The sequence below is a fragment of the Betta splendens genome, chromosome 13 (assembly GCF_900634795.4).
Source record: "Betta splendens chromosome 13, fBetSpl5.4, whole genome shotgun sequence".
Taxonomy (NCBI): domain Eukaryota; kingdom Metazoa; phylum Chordata; class Actinopteri; order Anabantiformes; family Osphronemidae; genus Betta; species Betta splendens.
This window is the reverse complement of record NC_040893.2, coordinates 18,006,757-18,029,412: the sequence shown is the minus strand read 5'-3', so window position 1 is coordinate 18,029,412 and position 22,656 is coordinate 18,006,757. Positions and strand designations below refer to the sequence as shown.

Here is a 22,656-nt window from a genome sequence, read left to right as displayed (position 1 = left end):
AGCGGTGACAAAAACAAAATTAGACTCTATAGATTTTCTGCTGACCTTCCCCCACAGCAGCAAAACATGCTGCATTGAGCCGTTCCAAACTTTCCCTCACGTCCCTGGGGGACGGTTCACCTCACAGGTCTGCGCCTCCACTCAAACGGCAGCAGCGCATATGAAGTCCTGCCTCCAGAAGCTTTACTGCCCAGCAGCAGCTGTGTCATGTGCTCGGTTCCATACAGAAATTCACACGTATTAATATCTTACTTTGAAGATTTTTTTTTTTAGATTTTTGTTTCCCAGCCAGTTTTTAAATGATTTCCAAGTTTCACTTTCGAGCTGTGCTGTGACTTGGCAGCTGGATAAATCCCATGCCCATTAATCCCTTCAGGCCATCGGCTTGGTGCATGAATTAGACCGTTTCTCAGACAAAGACGCGAGATCCCAGCAAATATCTGGGCGTCTGAGCCAGCCTGGCACGTACCATAGAGTTATCAGTGAAATCTGTACATTTAATCAGGTCAGACAGGCGGTCTGAGGCATTCAGCTCCACAGACTGAAGAAAAACACAATCTACAGCTTTTATGAGAGGAAACGCCACTGGTTGAAACCTGCCACCACTGTGGAGTTCACACAAAGTCTAATTGCTGTGATCCGGAGTTCGCGCTCAAGCTCCGACCGTCAGTCATTATAAGACGGTGGAATAATCAAATTGCAAAACAAAACAAACCCGTGCGAGTCAGAGCGGAACGAGATTAAAGACACAAGGATGCGAATAAAAAAGCATCCATTACGGCGGGTCGGGACTGTGGCTTTCCAGACAAACACATGGGTTTCTTCCCACTGCATGCACACGGCTCTGCAGGAGGCCAGTGGAAATCCCTAACAACCAAATCCACGTCAGGAATCTTCTAATGTCTGCACCTCCCCATCTGTGGCGCATCTCGGGTCCTCGCCGCTGCATAACTAAGACGAGGAGCTGCAGTGACGGCTGTTGTTTAATGTAAGCAGCGCGGGCGTCTCCTGCCTTTGATTCACGAGCCAGAAACGCCTCGCGCTCGCGGACTCGGGCTCTGACGCTGGGCCTCTGCCATTAGCAATTACGCAGCTCTGGAAAAACTTGCTCAGAGACAAAAAGTCAGTATAAAAAGGGGGAACAACAACATTAGCAGCATTAATAGCTGTTGGTAAAGATTATTCCTTCGGTCTGGATGGCAGCTAATGAGATAAAGCTCTGATAAATCCGTTCAGCTCTAATCTGTTTCCAGGATCGGGCCCATTGGACGGAAGCTCTAAAGTGGCTCCTCACCGCGGGAAACGGCGAGGAAACGCGAGGACGCCGGCGTCGCCCGATGAACCGCGGCGTTCCGATGCATCCGGAATCCCAAGGAGTCGCAGAGCAAACGCGCCGGTCTCCAGGCGGCGGACCTTCATTTCTCAGCGAGGTTCTCAGTTATTAAGAAGCAGAGGCTGAATGTTTCATTCTCGCCTGCCTCCACTTCCACGCTCCTCACGACTGATGGAACACAATGCAGCCCACGGAGCTTCCGATTGTGTCACTTCCAATTAGCCCTTGTGAGACATCTCTGCCCTTTGGATCCCCGGCATCCGAGTTAAAAGATCGGAGTGCCGCCACCGAGCGCATTGTACGTCACCTTCCTCCGCTCTTCTTCCGTCTAAATTCATGCCTGTCTGGATTTGTGATTCTACGAAAAGGAGGAATCGCTCAAAAAGACAGACAGAGATGTTTTAATCCCATAACCAAAAATAGCAGCTTGCTGTAATGCTCCGTGCATGGGGCTGCTGCAAGCTTAAAAAGAGCTTGCCTTACATGAAAGTGCACGTTTTTGAATACACCAACCAGCCTTCACCTTAATCATCCTCCATATTATACATCATTAATACTGATGTTCCTAAGTAGCTGAGCCTTTTAGAAGTAGGACATGGCGCGTTGTGGTGGTCCTCTGTAGATTTATCCCCCTGAAAAACCTGGCAGCTCTGTCAAATCTGCCTGCAACCTGCTTTCCCGTCACATCACTTTTTAAAGCCAAACCCAAGTGATGGGCGATTGTGCGCTGCAGAGCGGTGAGCCTCAGTATGCAGGCGAACGCTTCCGAGCTAATGAGAGGACTGGGGCGCCGCAGCTCCTTAAACTAGGGCAGAGAAACTTGCAGCTTCAATGGAAGCGCTCCCGCAGACCTCCGCGTCCCGCGAGACCACATGTGCAGAACCGACGGAACGCGTAAACAAAGCCAGCGCCGTGTCCACTCGCTGGGATCCAGAAAAACAGAGACGGAGACGTTTCCACGGCCGGAGCTGCAGCGAGGACAGAGAGAGAGAAGCAGGGCGTGGGCCTCAACTTTTCTAAAGGGGCCCAGTCGGGATCCAGCGTGCAGCAGGAAATCACATTGACATATTTTGGCCGTGCTCATAGCTCAATTTTGCACCATTTCATCAGTCGAGCTAGAAACAAAAGATATGATCTGACGCCAAACGTCTGCGGCCGGTAAAAGAGCAAAAGTAAAGAAAATGACTGGTTGGAGTAAAACACGGGAAGGTATGATGAAATTCTGAAGCATCAAATTATACGTTCCAACGCATTTAAAATATTTCCCCAGTTTAAAGGATCTTAATGTGCAATAAAACCTGATGAAGGCCTTCAGGACCAGCACAACCCACCGGAACGTCAACAAGTCCGTTTGCAGTCCTGCAACCTGAGTAACAGGAGCTGCATCCAAGCCAGTTTATGAGAAAAAGGAAGTTTGCTCAGATTTCAGTACGTTTCACTTTTGCGCCTCTTTGTTTCCTCACCGACTGCTTTGGCAAATGTGATGTGATCAGACGTTAATTACAGTCATCAGGGCCTCGCAGCTGGAGCTGGAGTGAATCTGCAATTTCTCCCAAGGCGCTGAAGCCGGACGAGCTCCATAACAGCTCGCTGACCACGCTGCCAAGGATGCATGCAGGTACCAAACATAACCGACAGGAACTCACCCCCCACAAACTGGATGCCGCCGGCCACCCGGCCGATGGTGCGCGAGATGAGGTCGGAGATGCAGCAGCCCATCAGCGCCGTGAGCGCCACCAGCAGGAGGAGGCCGCAGCCCACGCCGGTCACCACCGTGCAGATCCTCCACTCCAGGCTGGGGATGCCGTGGAAGGAGGCGTAGCGCCCGCACTGCTCCAGCATCACCGTCGCCTGCCGCTCCTCGTCCCGCACCGGGTACGAGCAGCGCCGGAACGTGCCGAAGGACACGGGCTTGTCCATCTGCGTCCCCAGCAGCCAGTACGGCATGAAGAAGCCGACGCAGGAGGCGGCGGCGCACAGCAGGGAGAGCAGGGCCCAGACGAGGCCCGTGCAGGTCAGGCTGGAGGCCATGGGGGGCGGCGGGTTGCAGTCAGAGCGAACAGCGGGAGTGCGGGCGGTCACTGCGCAGCGAGCATTTAACGCTAGCAGCCTTCACCTGCTCAGTGACGCCGGGTCCCTGTCAGAGGGAGAGAAACATCCGGCGTGAGCGCTGACACACAAATTATCTGCAGGAAGACGCTGTCAGCTTTGGGGAGAGGCTTGAAATGAGGAGACTTTGATAAGAGGAGACATGAAACAGCATTAATGGAATAAACGCGAGTGTCCCAGACAAATGTCAATGCCAGTAAATTATTAGCGCCCAGTCTAATTTAGTCTATAGAGATACACCTACTAAGAGTTGGATGATTTACTGTAAAGACTAGACTTTAAACTTTACTTTTTGATAATACTCATAGCGAGAGAACAACCACACGGTCAGACGGTGTAGCCGTATTTTTACAGTGTGGAGCTGCGCGGTCCAACCGGTGGAGGCAGATGGCCGCTCCCGACCTGAGCTTTCTACTCTCATACAGAGCTTTTAGAATTCATGGTTTGAGATTGAGATTAGTTTTGTAGACACTATATAAATAAACTGAATTGAATATGATGCCATATAATCCATACATTCTATAATTTTTTTCAGCAAACAGCTGATAGTTGGTAAAACTATTAATAAACGTTTTATTTTGAAACCATCTTATCTGAATTACAAAGCAGCAAAATCGTTCTTATAATAAACTTGAATTAGCGCGTGCCACAGTGCAGTGACCAGCTCAAAGTTCGCTGCAAAAACACTCTGCAGAAACAGCCAGTGCATGAATATCTAATGGTTTTCAATAGGGGTGACCTCAAGGAGCAGCGTTATCACGCAGGGGAATGTGACAGGCGAAAAACGGACGAAAGCGCAGGGAATGAATGAGAAGGCTTACGTACATGCTGCCAGAGCTCCGGAACGAGGTGCGCTCGGTGTGCGCTGGAAGCTTATTTCCACTCGCGGACTCCAGCTGTGTGCGCGCGACTCCGTCTCAAAGCAAACTTTTCCCCAGCAGTGAGGAAAAAACAGAACCGAGAAGCGTGGACGTAAATCCAGAGAAGCGACTGTGTAATCCGTGCACAAATCACTTCCTCCCGCTCATCAATATATTCAACCGAGGCGATGATGAATTATTCAGTCGTGAGCAGCGCAGAAACGTGCGGCGCTGACTGACCCGACTCCCGTTTCCACATTCCTGCTCCGAGAGACTCGCGCACAGGGAGAGAGAGAGGGAGAGAGGGAGAGAGAGAGAGAGAGAGAGAGAGGAGGAGGAGGAGGAAGGAGAGGGCGAGTCCATGAACACACTCCGGAGGTGACTATCAATCACACCAGTCCCCACCCAGGGGCTGGACTCAGCGCTACTATCATTCCCTACATGTTCCTGCTGCATTCAAGGACGCCTCGTAAATTACATCATATATTAGTGCTAATAGGGATGACGCTTTAACGAAAATTAAGAAACGCAATAAGTATGACGTGACTATTATTAATAATACCTATTTTTACCTATTTTTAATGCAACCATTGTTCTGCACGTGCTAGTTAATAGCAATAGTCAATGTTAATAAAAAAACTATAATATGATAATTAAATTTTGTTATAAACAAATAGATTTCTTAAAATTACAATTGATTAATAAAGACAAGCTTCATTTCACCCGTCGGCTGAGGGTTTTTCTGGTGATCTATTGTTTTGTAGTGTTCAAGCCATTCACTTGCATGTTAGAAGTTAGTTTCAGCCTTATATATGAATATATGAAGATATGAAGATTTTCCCTATCTTTTACTCTGGTTAAAGATTTTCTGTCCCGCTATAGAAGGTAAAGAAATGTAGTATATTCATAGTTCGTTTTAAAGACCCTCTCAAGTTGTGTCACATTTAAAAAGTTTATTTGTATCATTATATTGACTGTAACATCATAATGTTTGAATAACAGATATGTGTATGAATGAGCGATCAGCCTAAATAATGACAATGAGTCACCACCTGTCATCGCTGTCTTTTACAACAATTATATTTTACTTTATTTTTAGAGTAACCACGTAGAGGAACGTTGCGTCGTGAATCTCCAGGGTTTCGCTCGTCGCCCGGACGGTGATTTGAGACGGACCAAAACAGCTTTCTGAAAGTTGACGTGGAGGTGATACTGTACAATGGCCGATACTAAAATAGAACTTCCAGCCGATAGCACTATTGTAACACAAAATCCAAATGTTCCTCCACAACCTAATAACCCGCTCTCCCGGAAGCTCAACAAAATACTGGAGACGAGGCTTGACAATGACAAGGTGACGTTGAGCTGCAATACTTTAGCCTCTTGCTAGCGAAGCTAACTAGCTAACAACCGTCAATCATGCAAGCGATGTTTTTATTATAAACCTTTCGCCGACATTGACATATATTTAAGCGAAACATATTTAAATGATGTTAAGCGTAAAGGTCTAGAAGCGACAGCTAAATGTATGTGTATGTAACAATTAGCGTTTATCTACAAAGCCCCAGTGAACGCTCCCTGACTTTAAATAAGTGAGAGTGGTTTAATGCTGTCAGTTAGAACTGAAACTGGAGCTAATGTATAAATTAAAAATGCCTTGTATGTCAAATCCCGCACAACTGTTACTACTGCGAGCTGCGTGATGAATCAACCCGACCAACACTGAGACGTTATTTTCCTACTTTTAGGAGATGCTGGAGGCACTGAAGGCGCTGTCTGTGTTCTTTAATGAGAACACTCTGCGGACAAGGAGAAATCTTCGTGGTGACATAGAGCGACGGAGCTTGTCAATCAACGAGGAATTTGCACGGATATTTAAAGAAGTAAAGGAGGTAAGATAGTGTTGACATTGAAGTTTAACAAGGGAAAACATTGAGAGACTGTTGGTACACATTAGTTGAAAACCAAACAGCTCAGAATCACACACTGAAAGCTGCAACAATAGGTCTTGAGAAGGTTTGACCAATCATGTTTAATGTTTAATTTAGAGCTTATGTTTCATTCAAGGGATCATTAGTTACACGAATACACATTAAAATGCCCATTTATGCAGCAAAAGCTCATTTAACCTTGAGATTTTAAAAGCTAATTTCACCTTCATTTAATCCTTTCACATTTTTCGCAGGAGCTAGAAAGTGTTCATGAGGATGTCCAGGCAATGAGCACGTGTTGCGAAGAAATGACCTGCAGATTAAAGGTATAGTCACCATCTCTGTGTAAATAACAACGGGCACTAAATTTATGATATGATGGGTTTCATTGAATTTCTTTTGAGAACATGTTTTTCTAAGCTGTCTTTGATTGTTGTAATCTTTCTTTAACAGGCAGCAAAGGAGCAAACTCAAGACCTCATAGTGAAAACCAACAAGCTGCAGGGAGAAAAGTGAGTTCAATATAACAGAATACACGTTTTATTCTTGTGCTTGAATGTCTGTAGGCTGTTATTAGTATGTTTGAAAAGATGTGGTCATATATTTAAAACTGAAATCTACCTGTTTTGTGTGTACAGATATCCAACCAACTAAACAAAAGTAAAATATATTACAGTTAATGAGCCATGTATTACCTTTTGCCTTTGTGGCTACATTATTCAGATATGTAGCTACATGAATCAGAAAAAATAGAAACTTCATACAATATGCAGTAATTACTACTGAGAAAATCAATATTTGAATACTGTATGAATAGTTTATTATATCAGACAGTAAACTACCTCATTCAGCACTAATGTAGCTTTTTTTTTTATATTGTGCTACATCATATAATGAGGTTTCCTAATGTTTGTTCCATAAATCAGGTGAATCAGCATTTTATGCAAGGTAGCATTTTATTGATCTTAATGTTATTCAGTAAAACTCGATGTTGACATTTGTGCTTCAAGCAGCTTTCATGGTTGAAGTAGCTGTTTATTAAATGGACATATGTACATACTGTAGAAGTACAGAGGCCCATTATCACCAGACATTCTCCCTGTGGGTTAGCTCTGTGTGGGTGGCTGCCCACTAACACGTTAGGCCACTAATGCAATTTCATTTGATTTTTTTTAAATTTAAACTGTAACTGATCATTACAAAACCCTCTTCTTTTATGCGTTTATTGTGGGGCTGTTATATCAAGCCACATCAAACAGCTGATTAGTGCTGATTGGACTGTGTGGGTTTGCTATATAGATACAGTACGTGCTACTGGTGCAGGTAAAAGTAAGCAAGCTGCTCTCTTTAAACTGGCATTTCAGAGAATCAACAACATCACAGAGACAGGGCAGCAATATGATTCTAAAATATCTGCAGAGGTTTCGAAGGATTGTCATACCGACATTTCCTCCCTTATCTATTCTAAAGCTGAAAGTCATTTTTAAGCTTGTCATATATGTCCCTGATACACATCTTCATGAGTCTAAAACTAGACACCAACATTTTACTCTCTCTGGTTTTTCATTTCCGTAGAAAAACCACTCCACTTTCTAGTCAGGCTCCTTTTTAAAAAGAACATCAATCATTACAATTTTTTTTACCAATTAGATTAAAACTTAACTATTAAAGTGATGTTATGACAATTTAATATGTGCAAGATAAATAATGACATGCTACAATAAAACTAATAACTTGAAGAGTTAAAACCTAAATTAGATCCTGGAAAAGCTGGCGAGCGCATCTTTATTTTTGATGAGGAGGGATGAATGATTCATGCAGTTAATACATTTTTCTCCCGTAGTTGTCTGTTTTCATGAGGAGGGCAGGGATCTTCATTAATTGAGCTTTATTTGTTGTATTTGTCATGTCCTTTGATGTTTGATCTGGAGATACACATCAAAGTAGGCGCTGTTGACACCGCACTTCTCCCAGATCGTATCAAAGCCAGAATATCACAACTGGAGAGCCGCCCGTCGGTATCGCCTCATACTCGAGCAAGTGCGTTGAGATTTGCTGACAACACTTATTAACAGGCATCAGCTCTACACATCCAATATACACACTTCACAAAGGCATAGTCATGAGCGGGGTTTTTTATTGGCTACTCACCCATGTTCAGCCCCTGGAATACTGATGTGTGGTTTTGTTGTTGTTTTGTTGAAACCGTGGCACTGAAATTAGTCTCTGAATTTGGCTGACAAAGTGTGTGGGGGGGCATGAAATAAACCACCCGTTCTTTTTCTGGTTGGGGGAAGGGGTGGGCTTTCATTACCAATTGAGGCGAACGTGACCTCGGTGCTCAGTGACCTTGTGAGTTGTCGTGGAGACACAGGCACAGGCAAAGGTAATGTAGATTTCTGGCAAAAGACAGCGGTGACAGCTTTGATGAACTGTGGCAATTCTGTGCCGGAAAGGTGACACAGAAGCAGAGGCAGCAAGATTGAAGGAAGGCAATGAGCTCGCAGTCTGAGAGCAGCCAAGGAGCCCGCTGGGAATGGAGTCCCTGAACACGTGCAAGTGGTGAATTTATACACGTATTTTTTTGTGGGGGCCGTCCTGAGCATTAGGGGTCAGAGGTTTTACACCGCGTGGCCTTTTTTTCATTGCGTGACGGTTCCACTAGGATCTGCTGTCCATTGGTTTGACATTTTCATTCGCAGAGCCACAGTGACCCCTCAGACAGTTGGGATAGTGTCTGCACGCTGGGCTTCGACCTTGTCTTTAGCAATTTTGTCTAAGGAGAGCTTCCAGGGGACGTGTGCAGTTAGGCTGTCCTCCTTCGGCCCACCCACCAGTCAGGCCCCAGCACCACACAGCTCCGCTCTTCTCTGTCAGATTTATTTCAGGTCACACAATCCTCTGCAGTCCTAACCCACAGTCTTTTATACTTTTTCCCCGGCTGACACTTGTTACAACTATGCTAAGATTTGCAGCACAGTTGTACATCGTGTGCTCATAGGGCAGCTTTGCTGGGAGAGGGTACGGTAATTGTGAAAGCTCTGCTGATGCTCCTGATGTGTATTTATTCGGCAGAGCAGACCTGTCCTGTACCGCTTGCTATCTGATCTGCCAGTGGCTCTGTGCCATTTGTCAGCTTTAATGAAACAGGAAGGAACAGCAGTTTGCTTACAGTGAGGCTGCTGCGAGCCCAGCGACCGTAGATGGCCTCTGTTTATCTGCCGGCTTTCAGACACGCTGCTCCTTTGTTTTGGGCCGCTCCTGTTCAAAGATGCTGTCAGCAGCATCACATAAATAGCTGTTGTGTGTTGTTCCATAATGAAACGTAACACTATCCACCCGTAGTGCACTGTGATCTCTGCCTTAGCCTGACATGTTAACACATTGACAAGTTGGGACGTGCAGCCGGAGCTGGACAGAGTTGTACTGTTGGTTTCTCTGCCTGTCACTGAGCCGCTTAGGCAGGTACAATAGGCCTACTTGGCCTCATGCCATAGTGCAGTGCAGGTACATTCAGTAACTGCAACAAAGACACATTTCCCACAGTAATTCCAGTGGCATGTGATGAATTACCAGACACGCGGCAGGGCTGGGTTACACACTTTTCTTGAGGGAAAGCAAACGTTCTCAGCACAATTTCTGTGTAGCTCATTAATGAATCACGAGCTCTGAAACGCTCAAGAAGAACAAGGGTGTGAAAATGTGAAAGACAAGCCATGTACAGTAGAGCCGGCTTCTGTCATGCATACTGTGTGTTGATCATTGACAGTTAAGCACGCCTCAAATTTCCACACATGCCTTTTGAAATGGCCTCTTAATCACAGTTGTAAAGGTTGATTGATCCACGGGATTAAAACCCATAAATATAAGTTGAGCTCTTCTTTCATTTTCACTTCTGTTTTGTCAGAGTGGATCCTGGAAATCCTGACAGATCCAGCTGACTCTTGTGAAATCAGCGGCCCGGCTCTGTGAGGCTATTGAGCATGCACTGGTAATTTCACTGTTTCAGTTTGATAAAGCTGTTTATGAGATAGTGCCGTGTTATATTACCAAAACGATTTCTGTGCTCGAACACACAAAATCAATCGGCCTGTTTGGGAAACCTGAGCACACGCGCAAAGATAAAACGCAACTTGTGTAATTAAACCCCACACAACAGCTTCCGTCACCACTCAGTTCATTTCTTGAGTCCCAACATACTCGCCTCCAGTGTGTGACATTGCTGATTCCATCCAGTACGTTGCCTCTCTCTGGTATTTGGTAATTGCAGTCTGAGGAAAAATGTGTCATGTCCTGACAGCGCTGTGGAAAATGATCCTGCTGCTCCGTCGTTCCCTCGCTCCCCGCAGCTCCACGCAGCTCCTCGCCTCACCTTGTGCGGGTGTGCAGAGCCTGTCTCTTTGTTGTGATTTACATTATAGAGGACCGGCTCTGTCACCGTTGGCCTGGACATGAAAGTCATGTCGCAGAGTTTGTCAAAAGGGTTCGCTCTGCTGCTTTCTCCTGCCGTATGTCACCACATCCTTAGATGTCCTTTCATGGCAGTGGAAACCGTTACTGCTTGGAAGTGACGCTCTGAAGTTCATGATTTTTTACATAGCAAATTAAAATCTTTAGGGTTGTGCTTCTAAAATGCAGGTGTATACAATTGCCTGCTCTGTGCTTTCTTAAAGATCTTCTTTGTTGAGATCTGCGCTCCAAGAGTTTATAGATTTCAGATTAATATTGCTCACCACACACGTTGGAATGGAAATGTCTTTTCTAATTTATGCATCAGTCAGTTTAATTAATGAACTTATTTGCATAGGTTGTTTTTTTTATTGCGACAGTGTAATTGTGTTGGGATATCGGGTAGCTGGAATGCGTCTTGTTTTAATTTGTTATCTCTCAGTAGCAACATGTGTTCAGTCTGAATCCATTGTCTGGTGTGTTTATGTACACGTGCATTAACAGGTATTTTGAATACAAACATGTAGATGTCTTTTACAATAAGCAAAGTAACCCTGTAATAAATTGTAGGATTTTGAGACAGATGGAGATGGAGAAATCATCTCCAGACTTCTTTGTTTCTGTGAATTGAAAATGTGCCGTCGTTGCTACTTACAGTGTTGGTTACGTTATCAGACAGCTGCATTGGAGCACATTTTTGAAGTGTGTCTCACCAGCCTGTCTGTGCATCGATTTAATGATGGTGGTCCGGCCAAGCTGTCGCATTTGCCTGTTGCAACAAAATCCCAATACACAAAACACGTAACAGACAGAGACACCTTGATCTACTGTGTGTGAGGCTCCACGAGTTGCACAGAGAAATACTAAACCTGCCACAGATTTACTACCCTCTACTTTTAGCTGTCTGAGAGCTGGTAATAGCTGTTTGAGGGACAATGGTCAGATAATGTTGAGGTTTCTGCTCCACAGAAACAACCTAGTGATTTACTGATCCTGCCTCGCCTTCACAAAGAGGGCGAGAATATAGATTAGGTGGTTTGGATGAAACGATGGGAGCAGAGGCAGGACTTGCTGTTGTTTCGCTATCCCGTGACAGAGTTCCCAGTTTGACTGGGGCGGTTGCCATGGTCACTATTATGTGGAGACGCATAGAGTGACACTGATAGTCATTACTCTGCTATTATTCATAGAGACAAAACCTGCCCCCGATGTGTCGATGCTCTATTTTTGATGCTATCATCTTCCTCTCTTGCTTATTTTCTGGCTGCTGCATATGATATCGTAAACCGTGTCCCACCCAGTTGTCTTAACTTGGATGTTTGTATGAGGAGCATGACTGCCATCTTCTGTAGTACCTTGACCATTGCAGTTTGTTGGCGCCACCAGTTTTAAAAGCATATAACATTGTTTCAGTTTTTCACACTGACAGGTGCTTTTTATTTTGTGGAAAACACACGGACATAAAAAATGCAGCCACTCGCTGATGAAACACAGAAGGAAATGTCTCAGTGCTGTTGTGGGTTAAACGTCCACAAGAAATAATGCCAAAGAAATGCAATGTAATATTAACAATATTAAACTGCAGCAAAGATGACCAATGATGAAAATAAGAGCATTCATCTTTTTCTTCACAGTCACCGACTGGAGGTGAGATCTCAGGTTGCTCAGGCTTTCCTCGCTAAGTTCCAGCTGACTCACGAGGAGATGACCATGCTGCGAGGGGCTCGGGATGCACCCATCACCGAGGTAATCCATATTACAACCTATACTGATGAATGAAGTCATGTGAAGCGGATGAGGGGATGCAGCATCAGGCACAGGTTATTCCTCGCTCATAGTTGGCCGTCTTCTATTTCCTGGTCCCTTCATTATCTGCGTCCTGTAGTGAAAAGATGATCAATCTTTTTACCCTGTTAACAAGCAGCAGCTGTATGTAGCAGATCGAAAGACACGATGGCAATGATTATAAAATTTTCACCTTTGTTGCTACTAAATACACACAATTATTATTGCACATACTAATAATATAATATAATTTAGCAAGTGAATTAATACTACACATACTTTAAATGGAAGTTTTTCTTGATTTTAGCAAACATCATCAACAACATCGATCTGAATAAATTAATTTACTTCGCAGAACTTCTTCAAAGCTCTTAACCGGGTGAAGCACATCCACGACGACGTGAAAGTCCTACTGCGAACAAATCAGCAAACTGCAGGGTAAGAGAAGTCATGGCTTGTATCACAACCCAATAAGCTTAAACAGACAAGGAGAAACAAACCTATCCTTGTCAGGGATGTGACTCCTCCATGGAGGTCATGAGTATGCAGTGTTCAGTAATGCTCACACGCTTGTTCCAGGTTGGAGATCATGGAGCAGATGGCCGTGTTACAGGAGACCTCATATGAGCACCTGTACCGCTGGGCTCAGAGTGAGTACAGTTAATATCAGCAGACATAGACCTTATGCACCTTGCAGTACATTTATTTGAGTTTTCCAAATGGCTGCTATAGTTGTGTGTTTGTAACTATGCATAGGACACATTTGACACTTATAATCTCACTGGTGTTTGTCAGCCAGAAGAAAGTCTAAAGAATTCTAATAGAAATTAAAACATAAGAAAAATGTCACAGAAACCTCCATTATGCAATAACAAATGATAGATCACCCGTTAAGACATTTGCTTAAAGATTCTGTTACATACATTACATACGAGATTAGAAAAAGATGTTATTGCTGTATGTTGCTTTATAATTCATCAAGTCATGTTTATCATGTTAATAAAAGTTATTCTAGTGTGTAACAAAATATTACTATACTACAAAGCACCCATCTACTTGTGTTTGTAGCATGTAGTAAGGAGTGTTTTGACCCATTTCCTCTATTGTCTGATAGGCGCCTGCTCATTGTGTGTATTGTCTGAAGCGCATGCAAACTGACTGACAGCTTGGTTATAAACTCAAAAGAAATTGATTGAAAAATGTTCTTGGTGCTGGGATGTGATTTTTTTATATGGTTGCCATGGTCAGAAGTATTCAGCAGCATCTAATGGAGCACAGTTACTCCAAAGGCAGAAATGTTCTCATTAGTCGGCTGAGTGATGGATGTCCTACCCCTGTAGCTACACCTCTTGTCCTGCTTTCTTTCCTTCCACAGATGAATGCAGGGGACTGACCCAGGAGACATGTGATATCAGCCCTGTGTTGACTCAAGCCATGGAGGCCTTACAGGATCGCCCTGTGCTTTACAAGTAACGCTCCTTAAACTTATATAAATATGAGCTCTTGTGTGTTTATTTTTTCTGACAATGCAACGTCTTCTTACTGCAAGATAGATCTGCACAATTAAAGGTGAATGGACCTAAGACACCTGCCCAAAATGTTCCACAGGTTCTGTGTAGTAGTGAACAAAATAATGTTCCTGCTTATAAAATTAAACTCCTACTTTGCTGAGATTTAATGGAAATGCTCAGATAAGAAAAAACACATATGATGTCACTCGCTTTCAGCCTTTACTTCTTCTGTAAATTTTGAAATGCATATGAGGCCATTCATGAAACAAAACCACAGAGGAAAGTTTCACACGCTGCCCAGAGAATGTTTTCATGGCAATCCCCTTCAGTCTGAATGTATTTCGGAAATGCACCTGTCCCTGTGCCCAGAAACGGTCCAAGGTCATGTGCCTGCCAGGGATGTTGAGGCTGAGGCAGTAGAGACTAGTGTTTCTGGAATCTTAATTCAGCACTATCTTCTGTTTAGTCTGTCACGGAGCCTTCCGCTGCCAAGCAATCAAAACAACCTCAAACTTCCTTTTGGAAAAGCTGCCTCTGTGTTGATGCCTGTCCGCGACTGACCTCCAACATAACTTCTGCACAATAACACTTTCCACTTGAGCTTCCCATGAATGTTGGTTCTGTTCGCTTCTGTTTCGTCAGATACACTCTGGACGAGTTCGGGACCGCGCGCAGGTGTGCTGTGGTCCGAGGCTTCATTGACGCACTTACTCGAGGAGGGCCAGGTGGAACTCCTCGGCCCATAGAGATGCATTCACACGACCCCATGAGGTACAATTCAGACTCGCCATTAGCAGTAAACAATGTCATTTCCTAATAACTCCAAATTATTAATAATGGTTGTCTCTAAGAATATTATTTCAGTTTATGCTGTATTATCCTTATAACCCTCAAGCGACTGTAATTCAATTAGCTGTCATTAGATTTATTCCAGTCTCCTGAGGTTCTCCATGTTTCAAACCCAACTTGAAAACGATGTGAAATGGCCGTCAGGGAGGGTCTGATTGTGCCCGTGTTTCCTGTCGTTACCACGTCTTCTTCCCTCTTTCTCCTGCGCCCCGGAGCTAAATGGGAGTTTTTCTCAGAACGCCGGCCGTGTGTGGAACACGAAATCACCGCCACTTTACAGGAGACATCAGCAGTTCTGAGAACATTAAGTTCTTTCTCACCTCGCCACGTCCTCGTTCTCGATCTCACACACACACACACACACGTCGGCTGCACTGTGGGTGCGAGGACGTTCGTTGACATTAACCTTAATTATGATATGTATATGAAATGTCTTTTCTGAAGCTTCAACCTAAATTAGTGCATTCGCACACAGGGTTGTTGTGATTAAGTGCAGTACGAATAACCTTAGGTAAACAGAATTTAATAGAATAGAGTGAAAGAGCATGACCCATGTCAAAAGCTGTATTCAGGCCATGGTGAGTTCAGCCCTCAGGTTGGATCCTTGGTGATGTCTTGTTATTGCTCTTTCAGGTATGTTGGGGACATGTTGGCCTGGCTGCACCAAGCGACTGCATCAGAGAAAGAGCATCTGGAGGCTCTGCTCAAACAAGTCACTTTGCAAGGTTTGCTCAGATCTCTGCCTTTCTGTCTGTAATTTGGTCCATTTTCTGAATGAACTGGGTTCTGTAAATAGACACAGACCCAAGCTAATGGACAGACCTTTTGCTCATTTAACTAATTATGTTTCTTTGATTCTCATAATCACTGTGGATAAAGCCCAGTAAGGGAATCATTTAAAGCCGTATTTTGCCTTTAGTTCATTTTGTTATGCTAATTGTTACATTCACCTTATCAAATATTAACATGTATTTCTTCACCGTTCTTCTCTGTATTTTCTGGTAAATAAACTAAACACACACAACAGTCTGTCTGACATATTAATCCGGGTGTCCACACAAACACTACTTTGGTGATTTTATATTATAAAATAAGTCCGTATTGAACTGAATATGCCTCTAGTGTAGTCGCACACAAAGCACCAGAGACTAGAAGGTGTACTTAATGTTGATCCCAAAGCTAATTTACCCCTGAAGGTATTTATTTAATATTCATTTCGTATATATGAAGTCAAATAAATAGTTGATGGTCTGTCTTCTTACATTAGCTGTGGAAGAGAACATTCAGGAAGTGGTTGGACACATCTCAGAGGGTGTCTGCAGGCCGCTCAAAGTGAGTAACCAGAATACGTTCCAGCTCCGTTAAATGCACAGTGTTTGGGGTCATGTGTTATGTGCATCTGCTCCTCAGGTCAGGATCGAGCAAGTCATTGTGGCTGAGCCAGGTGCTGTTCTGCTTTACAAGATTTCCAACCTTCTTAAGTTCTACCATCACACCATTAGGTATTGCAGATGCTTTTCCTTTTTGTAACTGTAATGGTAATGAATAATGCAGTTCACCTCTACTTGCAGCATTAATGCCACTGTATTTCATTTTTCAGCTCTATTATTGGAACCAGTGTGGCCTCCTTGCTCATCACTATTGAGGAAATGCACATTCTCAGCAAAAAAATGTTCTTCAACAGCCTGAGCCTTCATGCTAGCAGACTCATGGATAAGGTACTGTATGTGTCCAAGCTTTAATTACTCAATGTTATGTTCTCAGTGACAAATATGCACCGAACACAAAACAACGAAACATTTCGAGTTTACGCAAGAGTAAGTGATTGACTGTCAGGGAAAGACTAGTTTTTAAAATGAAGACAGGTCACAATGTTCCTTCATAAAAATGCTTAAATGAGAGTGTAGAGGTTCAGTCCTGCAGACAGTGGACCAGCATTGTGTGTTTTAGCTTTTCGTCTAAACCCTCAAAGACAACAAGCTATTTCTGAAGCACCGCTGCCTGTAAACACCTTCGGCCTGCTGGCCTCAGCATCGAAATGGTGTTAACCGCCAGACCTGTTAACTGTTTAGTTAAATTGGCATCCAAATATACCTCAGCACGAGCTGCAACTCCTCCATATTAAATGCTTGCTGTGTTCGGATCGATAGCAGTTACAAGAATTATCCCTGCAGCTCGGTGTTAATCAAATTTGAGGCCCTCTGGGCTTTGGTGTCAATTCCAGCTAATACCAGGAACACAGCCTTCTCATAATTTGCTCTATTAGGTGGACAAAGGTGGCCATGCTCATCTCTGGGTTTTGTATCCCAAGGTCAATGAAATCCTCTTCATTAAAAGGCTTTGCTGACTCTGAGTGTGGCAGCGGGGAGCAGTTGTATACTCAGACTATCTCACTGCTGATTAGGGATGTTTAAAGCTCTGATAATGTGAAGGTTGCACCTCACACACGTCTAACCTTTGCTCTCTCGTTCTGTCCGTGCAGGTGGAGCTGCCACCTGCAGACCTGGGACCTACAGCATCCCTCACCCAGACCCTGTCCCTCCTCAGGGAGGTGCTGGCCTCCCACGACTCATCAGTGGTTCCTCTCGATGCACGTCAGGCTGACTTTGCACAGGTAAAAACACAGTGTGGGAAAAAAAGGGTGTAACTCACCTGGTCCTGTTGTTGTGCTTTCATCAATTATTATTTCTCTAAAGAAGAACAGAACAGGGATGGCCAACGCTGGTTCCCAAGAGCTACAGCCCTGTTTTTCAATTATCCCTGCACTTTGTTGACTTCTTATTGGCTGAGGACAGGGATCGTTGCTCCGGACCGTGGTTCGCTGCCTGTTCTGCATATTCATGTTTCTCAGCCTCATGTTGTCTTTGCCAGGTGCTCTCCTGCATCTTGGATCCACTGCTGCAGTTGTGCACTGTGTCGGCCAGTAACCTCGGCACGGCTGACATGGCCACGTACATGGTCAACTCGCTGTACGTCATGAAGACCACGCTGGCGCTGTTTGAGTTCACTGACAAGAGGCTGGAGATGCTGGAATTCCAGGTCTCTCTTTCTTTACATTAGATAATAGTTATTACAAATATCTAACATCCGTCCGCACATTTGAGGACAAACTATACCATCACCATGCTAATGTTTTCTAACATAACAATCATTAAAACCCATACAGAACAAATCTTTGTTAAAGATTTAATTTTCTATCCATAAAAAGGGTGTGCGTCACGTATTGTTGTTGCTCATGCTCTAACGCGCCCTCTATTCCACTATTTTTAGCACATCTTTTGTAATTGAGCACCACAAGAGCCCCTGTCGAAGTTTTATCATCAATAGCACAGTGATTCTCCATTAACCACAAGTACCATTCATGATGCAGCCTTGGACTGGATTTTAAGCCACTCTCTCCCACATTTTCCAGATTGAAGCTCACCTTGACACTCTAATCAACGAGCAAGCGTCCTACGTGCTGACCAGAGCCGGACTGAGCTACATCTACAGCTGTGTCCAGCAGCACAGCGCTGAACAGGTCTCACATGTCTCCTACCACACGTCCACGTGCACTCAGCCCTGAAGTTATAGAACTGCAAAGTATTTTCATATTTGACTCACAATGGTTAAACAGTATTACTTGCACTACTTTCTGAAGCTTTACAATAGATGCATATCAAGTATCTGATTGTGGGCATGATATCATTCCTATCAAATTTTCAGATCAGAGAAAAAAGGGTGGGTGACAGATTACATTATGTTCTATTAAAATCTTTTAGCGTGTGCAGAATTGGTCTGTGCATGAGGAGGCTGACTCTCTAGAGCCTCCGTCCCTCTTTCTAACACACTGGGACCAATAGTTGTGGTTTAGCATGCGTGTCTTGAAACCCAAGGTCATGTCAGGATACGCCACACCCTGCTGCTGAAGCTCAATGCAAAGCTCAGTCAGGAACTGTCATTCTTTTGCCATCTGCCTCTCTCCCTGGGTGGCTTGGGTTTTCTTTAAATAGTCTGATGTTTGAGAAGATTAGGTCTGACTGTCTGCACTCGACAGCACCCCAGATGTCAACGACTGACGAAAATCCCCAGCTTTATTTTAGACTTTCCATGTTTACTCTCATCTGTTTAACTTGACTAATTTAATATTCTGTCCATAACGTCAGCCATGTTATGGACTGCCGACCTGTCCTGGGTGTAACCTGCCTCCCACCCAGCGACAGCTGGGATTGTCTCCAGCACCTCCCCAATTTTATTAGGAAAGCTGGGTGGATGGACAGTTCATACCTAACAGCGGAAAAGCAGGAAAACGACAACAGAGAATAAAGTCATACTGTCCACTGGCTAGCAGCTAACAGACCAGTTACTGAGCTCCTAGTGTGCTTGTTAATGTGCCCGTGTCCCATAAAATCACTCAAAGTGTAGCTCTGTTACTTTGACCTCTGCACTGCCTTCAATTTGCTGCTTTTAATGTTGGCAATTTAGTCATTTAAGCACGACTTAATGTTGCCATTCTGGATAATCAGTGTCGGCTAATTGCCCTAAAGGTACCTGATGTTGTTTTCACATGTTGGCCATGTGTTGGCTGGATTTCTATTATTTACCAATTATACATATCTTTCTTCCTGTAGATAAGTGCTGATAGACAACCCAGGTATTATAACAGCGTAATGAATCTCTATCATTTATATTTACTCTGTTAAATCTAAGTCTGAGTCTCATATAACTGAGAACAGCATCAAACCATGACATCAAGCAGCCCGTAATAAAGGCGTAACATAAGCTGCTTTCCATTAGGGTTTGCAAGGGGTGTCACATCTGCGCACAGAATTCTACTATAGAAACAAATGACCGTCATCGTTACCTCTGTGCTCCTTTACAACCTGCAGCGTACACAAATAAGACGGGATGAAACCTTAACAGTGCTGCCTGCAGACATGACTGAGTGAATCTCAGCCACATGACCTTTGCTCAGCTCTGAGCTTCAGCACAGTTGCTGTTCAAACACTGACCTTGAGTTGGATTCTGAGGTGTTGTTTGCTTTTCTGTCTCAGGGTCCTTTGTCCCTGCTCCCGAGCATGGACAGCTCCTCTATCAAAACAGCTATGGTGAGTTACACTGCGTCAAATAAAGAGGAATAAAATAAAGAATAAAACTCATTCCCTCAAGTATCGTCTTTTTTGACTTTTGACAACTATCTCTCTCTCTCTGACTCAATAGGTTCAGTTTGATCGGTACTTGTCATCGCCAGACACTCTCGTAATGCCACAACTCAACTTCCTGCTCAGTGCGGCAATCAAGTGAGTTCCCGTCCTTAATGATGATAGTAGCTCTGTATTTAGGGAGAAGCGTAGCGTGCACGAAACATTCAGGCTTCAAGTGAAATATTGACCACGTTACACGGTGTTTAGCAGCGTAAGGAACATGTTCAGAGGGATAAAAATAGAACGGGAGCGTTGACCCAATAATGCTGAACATTCATTAGTTTCCCAGATGTAATAGGATCATTACTGCATTCCAAACAAAGCACTTGACTAAATGCACGGGCGAGTTTGGATGCTAAATTGCCGGAGCCGCCAACACATTGAGGGAGCAGTCGGCACCGGGGCTGCGTGTATTTGTCTTGCTGATCAGAAAATGCACATGCTTTTAGCTGAGTCCAGCTGCTACATTGGAGGGCTCTTTCTGTGAGTCACGTTTACTGGGAAGTGCAGCAGCAGGCTTGAGGAGCACTCTGTACCTCAGGTTAATGTTCTCTATTAATGGACATGGGAGGACTGATGGGCAGGACGCCATTAATTAGCTTCTGGCCCATTTCTCCCTCACACACGTTCCCTGAAATCATTCCTCCTTTTGTCTTTCTCTCCCGCGCTCATGTCTGCTCTCATGCTCACCTAAATACACAAAAACACCCGGCAGCATTCTGAAAACACTCCGGGAGCCGACAAATAATGGAAATGTACTTTTAGCCTCCTTTCTTGTCAGTTTAGCGCTAGTGCACTTGGTGTGGACTAGGTGTTATACGCAGCGCTGTGGTTCCACGTTCTCTGCGGGCCAATTAGAAATATGGATCTCAGGAGTGAGACACAACCACGGCGCTCCCACTGAGTCCTGGAGTCCTCACTGGGCTCCTCTGGTCTCACGTTGCCACTGACCCCGTGTAATCCACAGAAGAAGCAGTCACATCATGTTCTTTGTGTTTTATTGATTTTTTTAACAATTTTTTTTATAGATTATGGAGAAAAAACGGACTTAAAAAAACTCAACAAGCAAGTAATATCTTTAGATTTTATTAACCTGTCTCTAAAGCGTCATAATATTTAGTTATATTAATTTAATTGTATATGGGATTAGAAAAAAGCAACAGTGCGAGAATTGAAAAAAAAAAAATCAAATAGTGGCACGAACACAGATGTTGCGAATGCATGTTTTACCAGACGTTGAAATGCAGAGTCTCTGGAGCTTGACCTCAAATTCAAACTGTAAATGTCGCTGACCGTTTCCAGTGTCAGACCATCGCTTATTGCTGCCGTCTGCGTCCATAGGTGGCAGTGTGCACCACACGCTGCCGGCCTTTGTTTTTAAACAGTGAGTGCACACTGTGGTCACTGAACAAAAAAGTAATTAAAACAAATTCTTACTCATGGCTGACTTACCTCAGCTCTCGAACACAGACTAATTACAGCATAGTTCTGTGTCTGATATAGACGGATGTTGGAATGTAAAAGGCCTGTTTACTTGTGGAACTTTTGTTTTGTATGTTTAAGAATCTGAGGAGATTTATGTGTTTGTGCAGGGAGCAGATTTTCCGTCAGTCCACGGAGCTGGTGTGCAGAGCCTACGGAGAGGTTTACACGGCACTGACCAGCCCGGCAAACAGCTACAAGGACCCAGAAACCCTGGTGCCCAGATCCCCTCAGCAGGTTCAGACCTTGTTGTGCTGAGGGACGCTTTTCTCCCACCTGGTTAATCCTAAAAAACACAGTCTGGGCCACAGCGCTGGGCAGGCTGCAGGTTATTTAAAGAGCTGTGTAATTTGTACAGTATAATAACACAAATGTATATAAAAGTAGTTGTTAAGGTGGGGTTCTCTGTGGGAATGTGGGTCGCTGTATATAGAGCCTCCTGTGTACGTATATGATCCCACTGCAGACACTGGCCTTGTTTTTCCCCTACTTTCCGTCTGTTCTGTTCTCACAGCGTGTACCGCTGTAATCGGGTCTGTAACTGTACAAAACAATGTGTCCTTATTTGAAATATTAAACATTGTATAAATCACAAAGATACACCAAATTGCTTTTTCCACAAGTAAAGCGGTCAGGGAAAAATTCCGCCACAAAGCCAGGAGGAACCTCACGAGCTTCACAGCACGAACGTCGTGTTTATTTTATTCTGGACTGTTTTGAGTCGCAGGGGTGAAATGGAAAATGTGTCTTCACGTTTGGCTTTTTACACCGTCTGTAAAGCTGACTAAGATTTGAAAATAGGACTATAATAAGAGTGGATTGAGTCATTTACCATAAATTGTGAATTTGAATGAATCACATTATGCTGTGTCATTGGGGGGACGTGTTTTTCTACTAATGGCACAGAATGACACCTCAGAACGTGACCGTTGGGTACTAATGCTCCTCTGCAGTAGTTCCATAGATGATGCACTGATAGGAAAGAAGAATGCAGCTGTCGTTGATGGATCTGATGTCTGAGTTTTTTTATAAATCAGTCTGTGAAACCACAAAATAACAGGCTTGAATCTGTTGTTTTCATTACTATCGGACATGAAGATGCTTCATGAAGACCAGTGAATATTGGTCTGGTTTGTTGCGCGATCTCTGGCCCGAGAGGCAGCA

At 44.1% G+C, this 22,656-nt stretch overlaps 2 protein-coding genes across 3 annotated transcripts in view; one reads left to right on the top strand and one right to left on the bottom strand.

Moving 5' to 3' along the window:
* Positions 1–4,592, bottom strand: part of LOC114868117 (LHFPL tetraspan subfamily member 6 protein) — a 29,435-nt gene extending 24,843 nt beyond the window's left edge. Inside the window, exons 1-2 of one of the 2 annotated variants that reach the window (XM_055514043.1) lie at positions 4,268–4,592; positions 2,980–3,470 (exon numbers count right to left, since the gene is read on the bottom strand). In XM_055514043.1, coding sequence (XP_055370018.1) covers positions 2,980–3,364 — 385 coding nt within the window. In that variant the 5' untranslated portion in view covers positions 3,365–3,470; positions 4,268–4,592. The remainder of the gene's footprint in view (positions 1–2,979; positions 3,471–4,267) is intronic. The other variant, XM_029171496.3, reaches the window with a different exon arrangement.
* An 858-nt stretch (positions 4,593–5,450) lies between these two features.
* Positions 5,451–22,088, top strand: cog6 (component of oligomeric golgi complex 6). Its single transcript, XM_029172067.3, has 19 exons — positions 5,451–5,656; positions 6,051–6,194; positions 6,488–6,559; positions 6,687–6,745; positions 12,317–12,428; positions 12,823–12,905; positions 13,047–13,117; positions 13,843–13,936; positions 14,621–14,749; positions 15,461–15,552; positions 16,095–16,159; positions 16,238–16,329; positions 16,428–16,545; positions 17,310–17,441; positions 17,699–17,866; positions 18,240–18,347; positions 19,861–19,914; positions 20,027–20,106; positions 21,603–22,088. Exons 1-19 carry the CDS (start codon positions 5,522–5,524, stop codon positions 21,748–21,750), a joined length of 1,956 nt encoding a protein of 651 aa, XP_029027900.1. The 5' UTR covers positions 5,451–5,521; the 3' UTR covers positions 21,751–22,088.
* Positions 22,089–22,656: the final 568 nt, after the last annotated feature.

Bases quoted from the DNA above. Each gene is read 5' to 3' on its own strand.
- cog6 (XM_029172067.3), top strand. From the start codon at position 5,522: ATGGCCGATACTAAAATAGAACTTCCAGCCGATAGCACTATTGTAACA. The intron at 12,906-13,046 runs GTAAGAGAAGTC...CGCTTGTTCCAG, and splicing joins ACAAATCAGCAAACTGCAGG to GTTGGAGATCATGGAGCAGA. The intron at 15,553-16,094 runs GTTTGCTCAGAT...TTCTTACATTAG, and splicing joins CAAACAAGTCACTTTGCAAG to CTGTGGAAGAGAACATTCAG.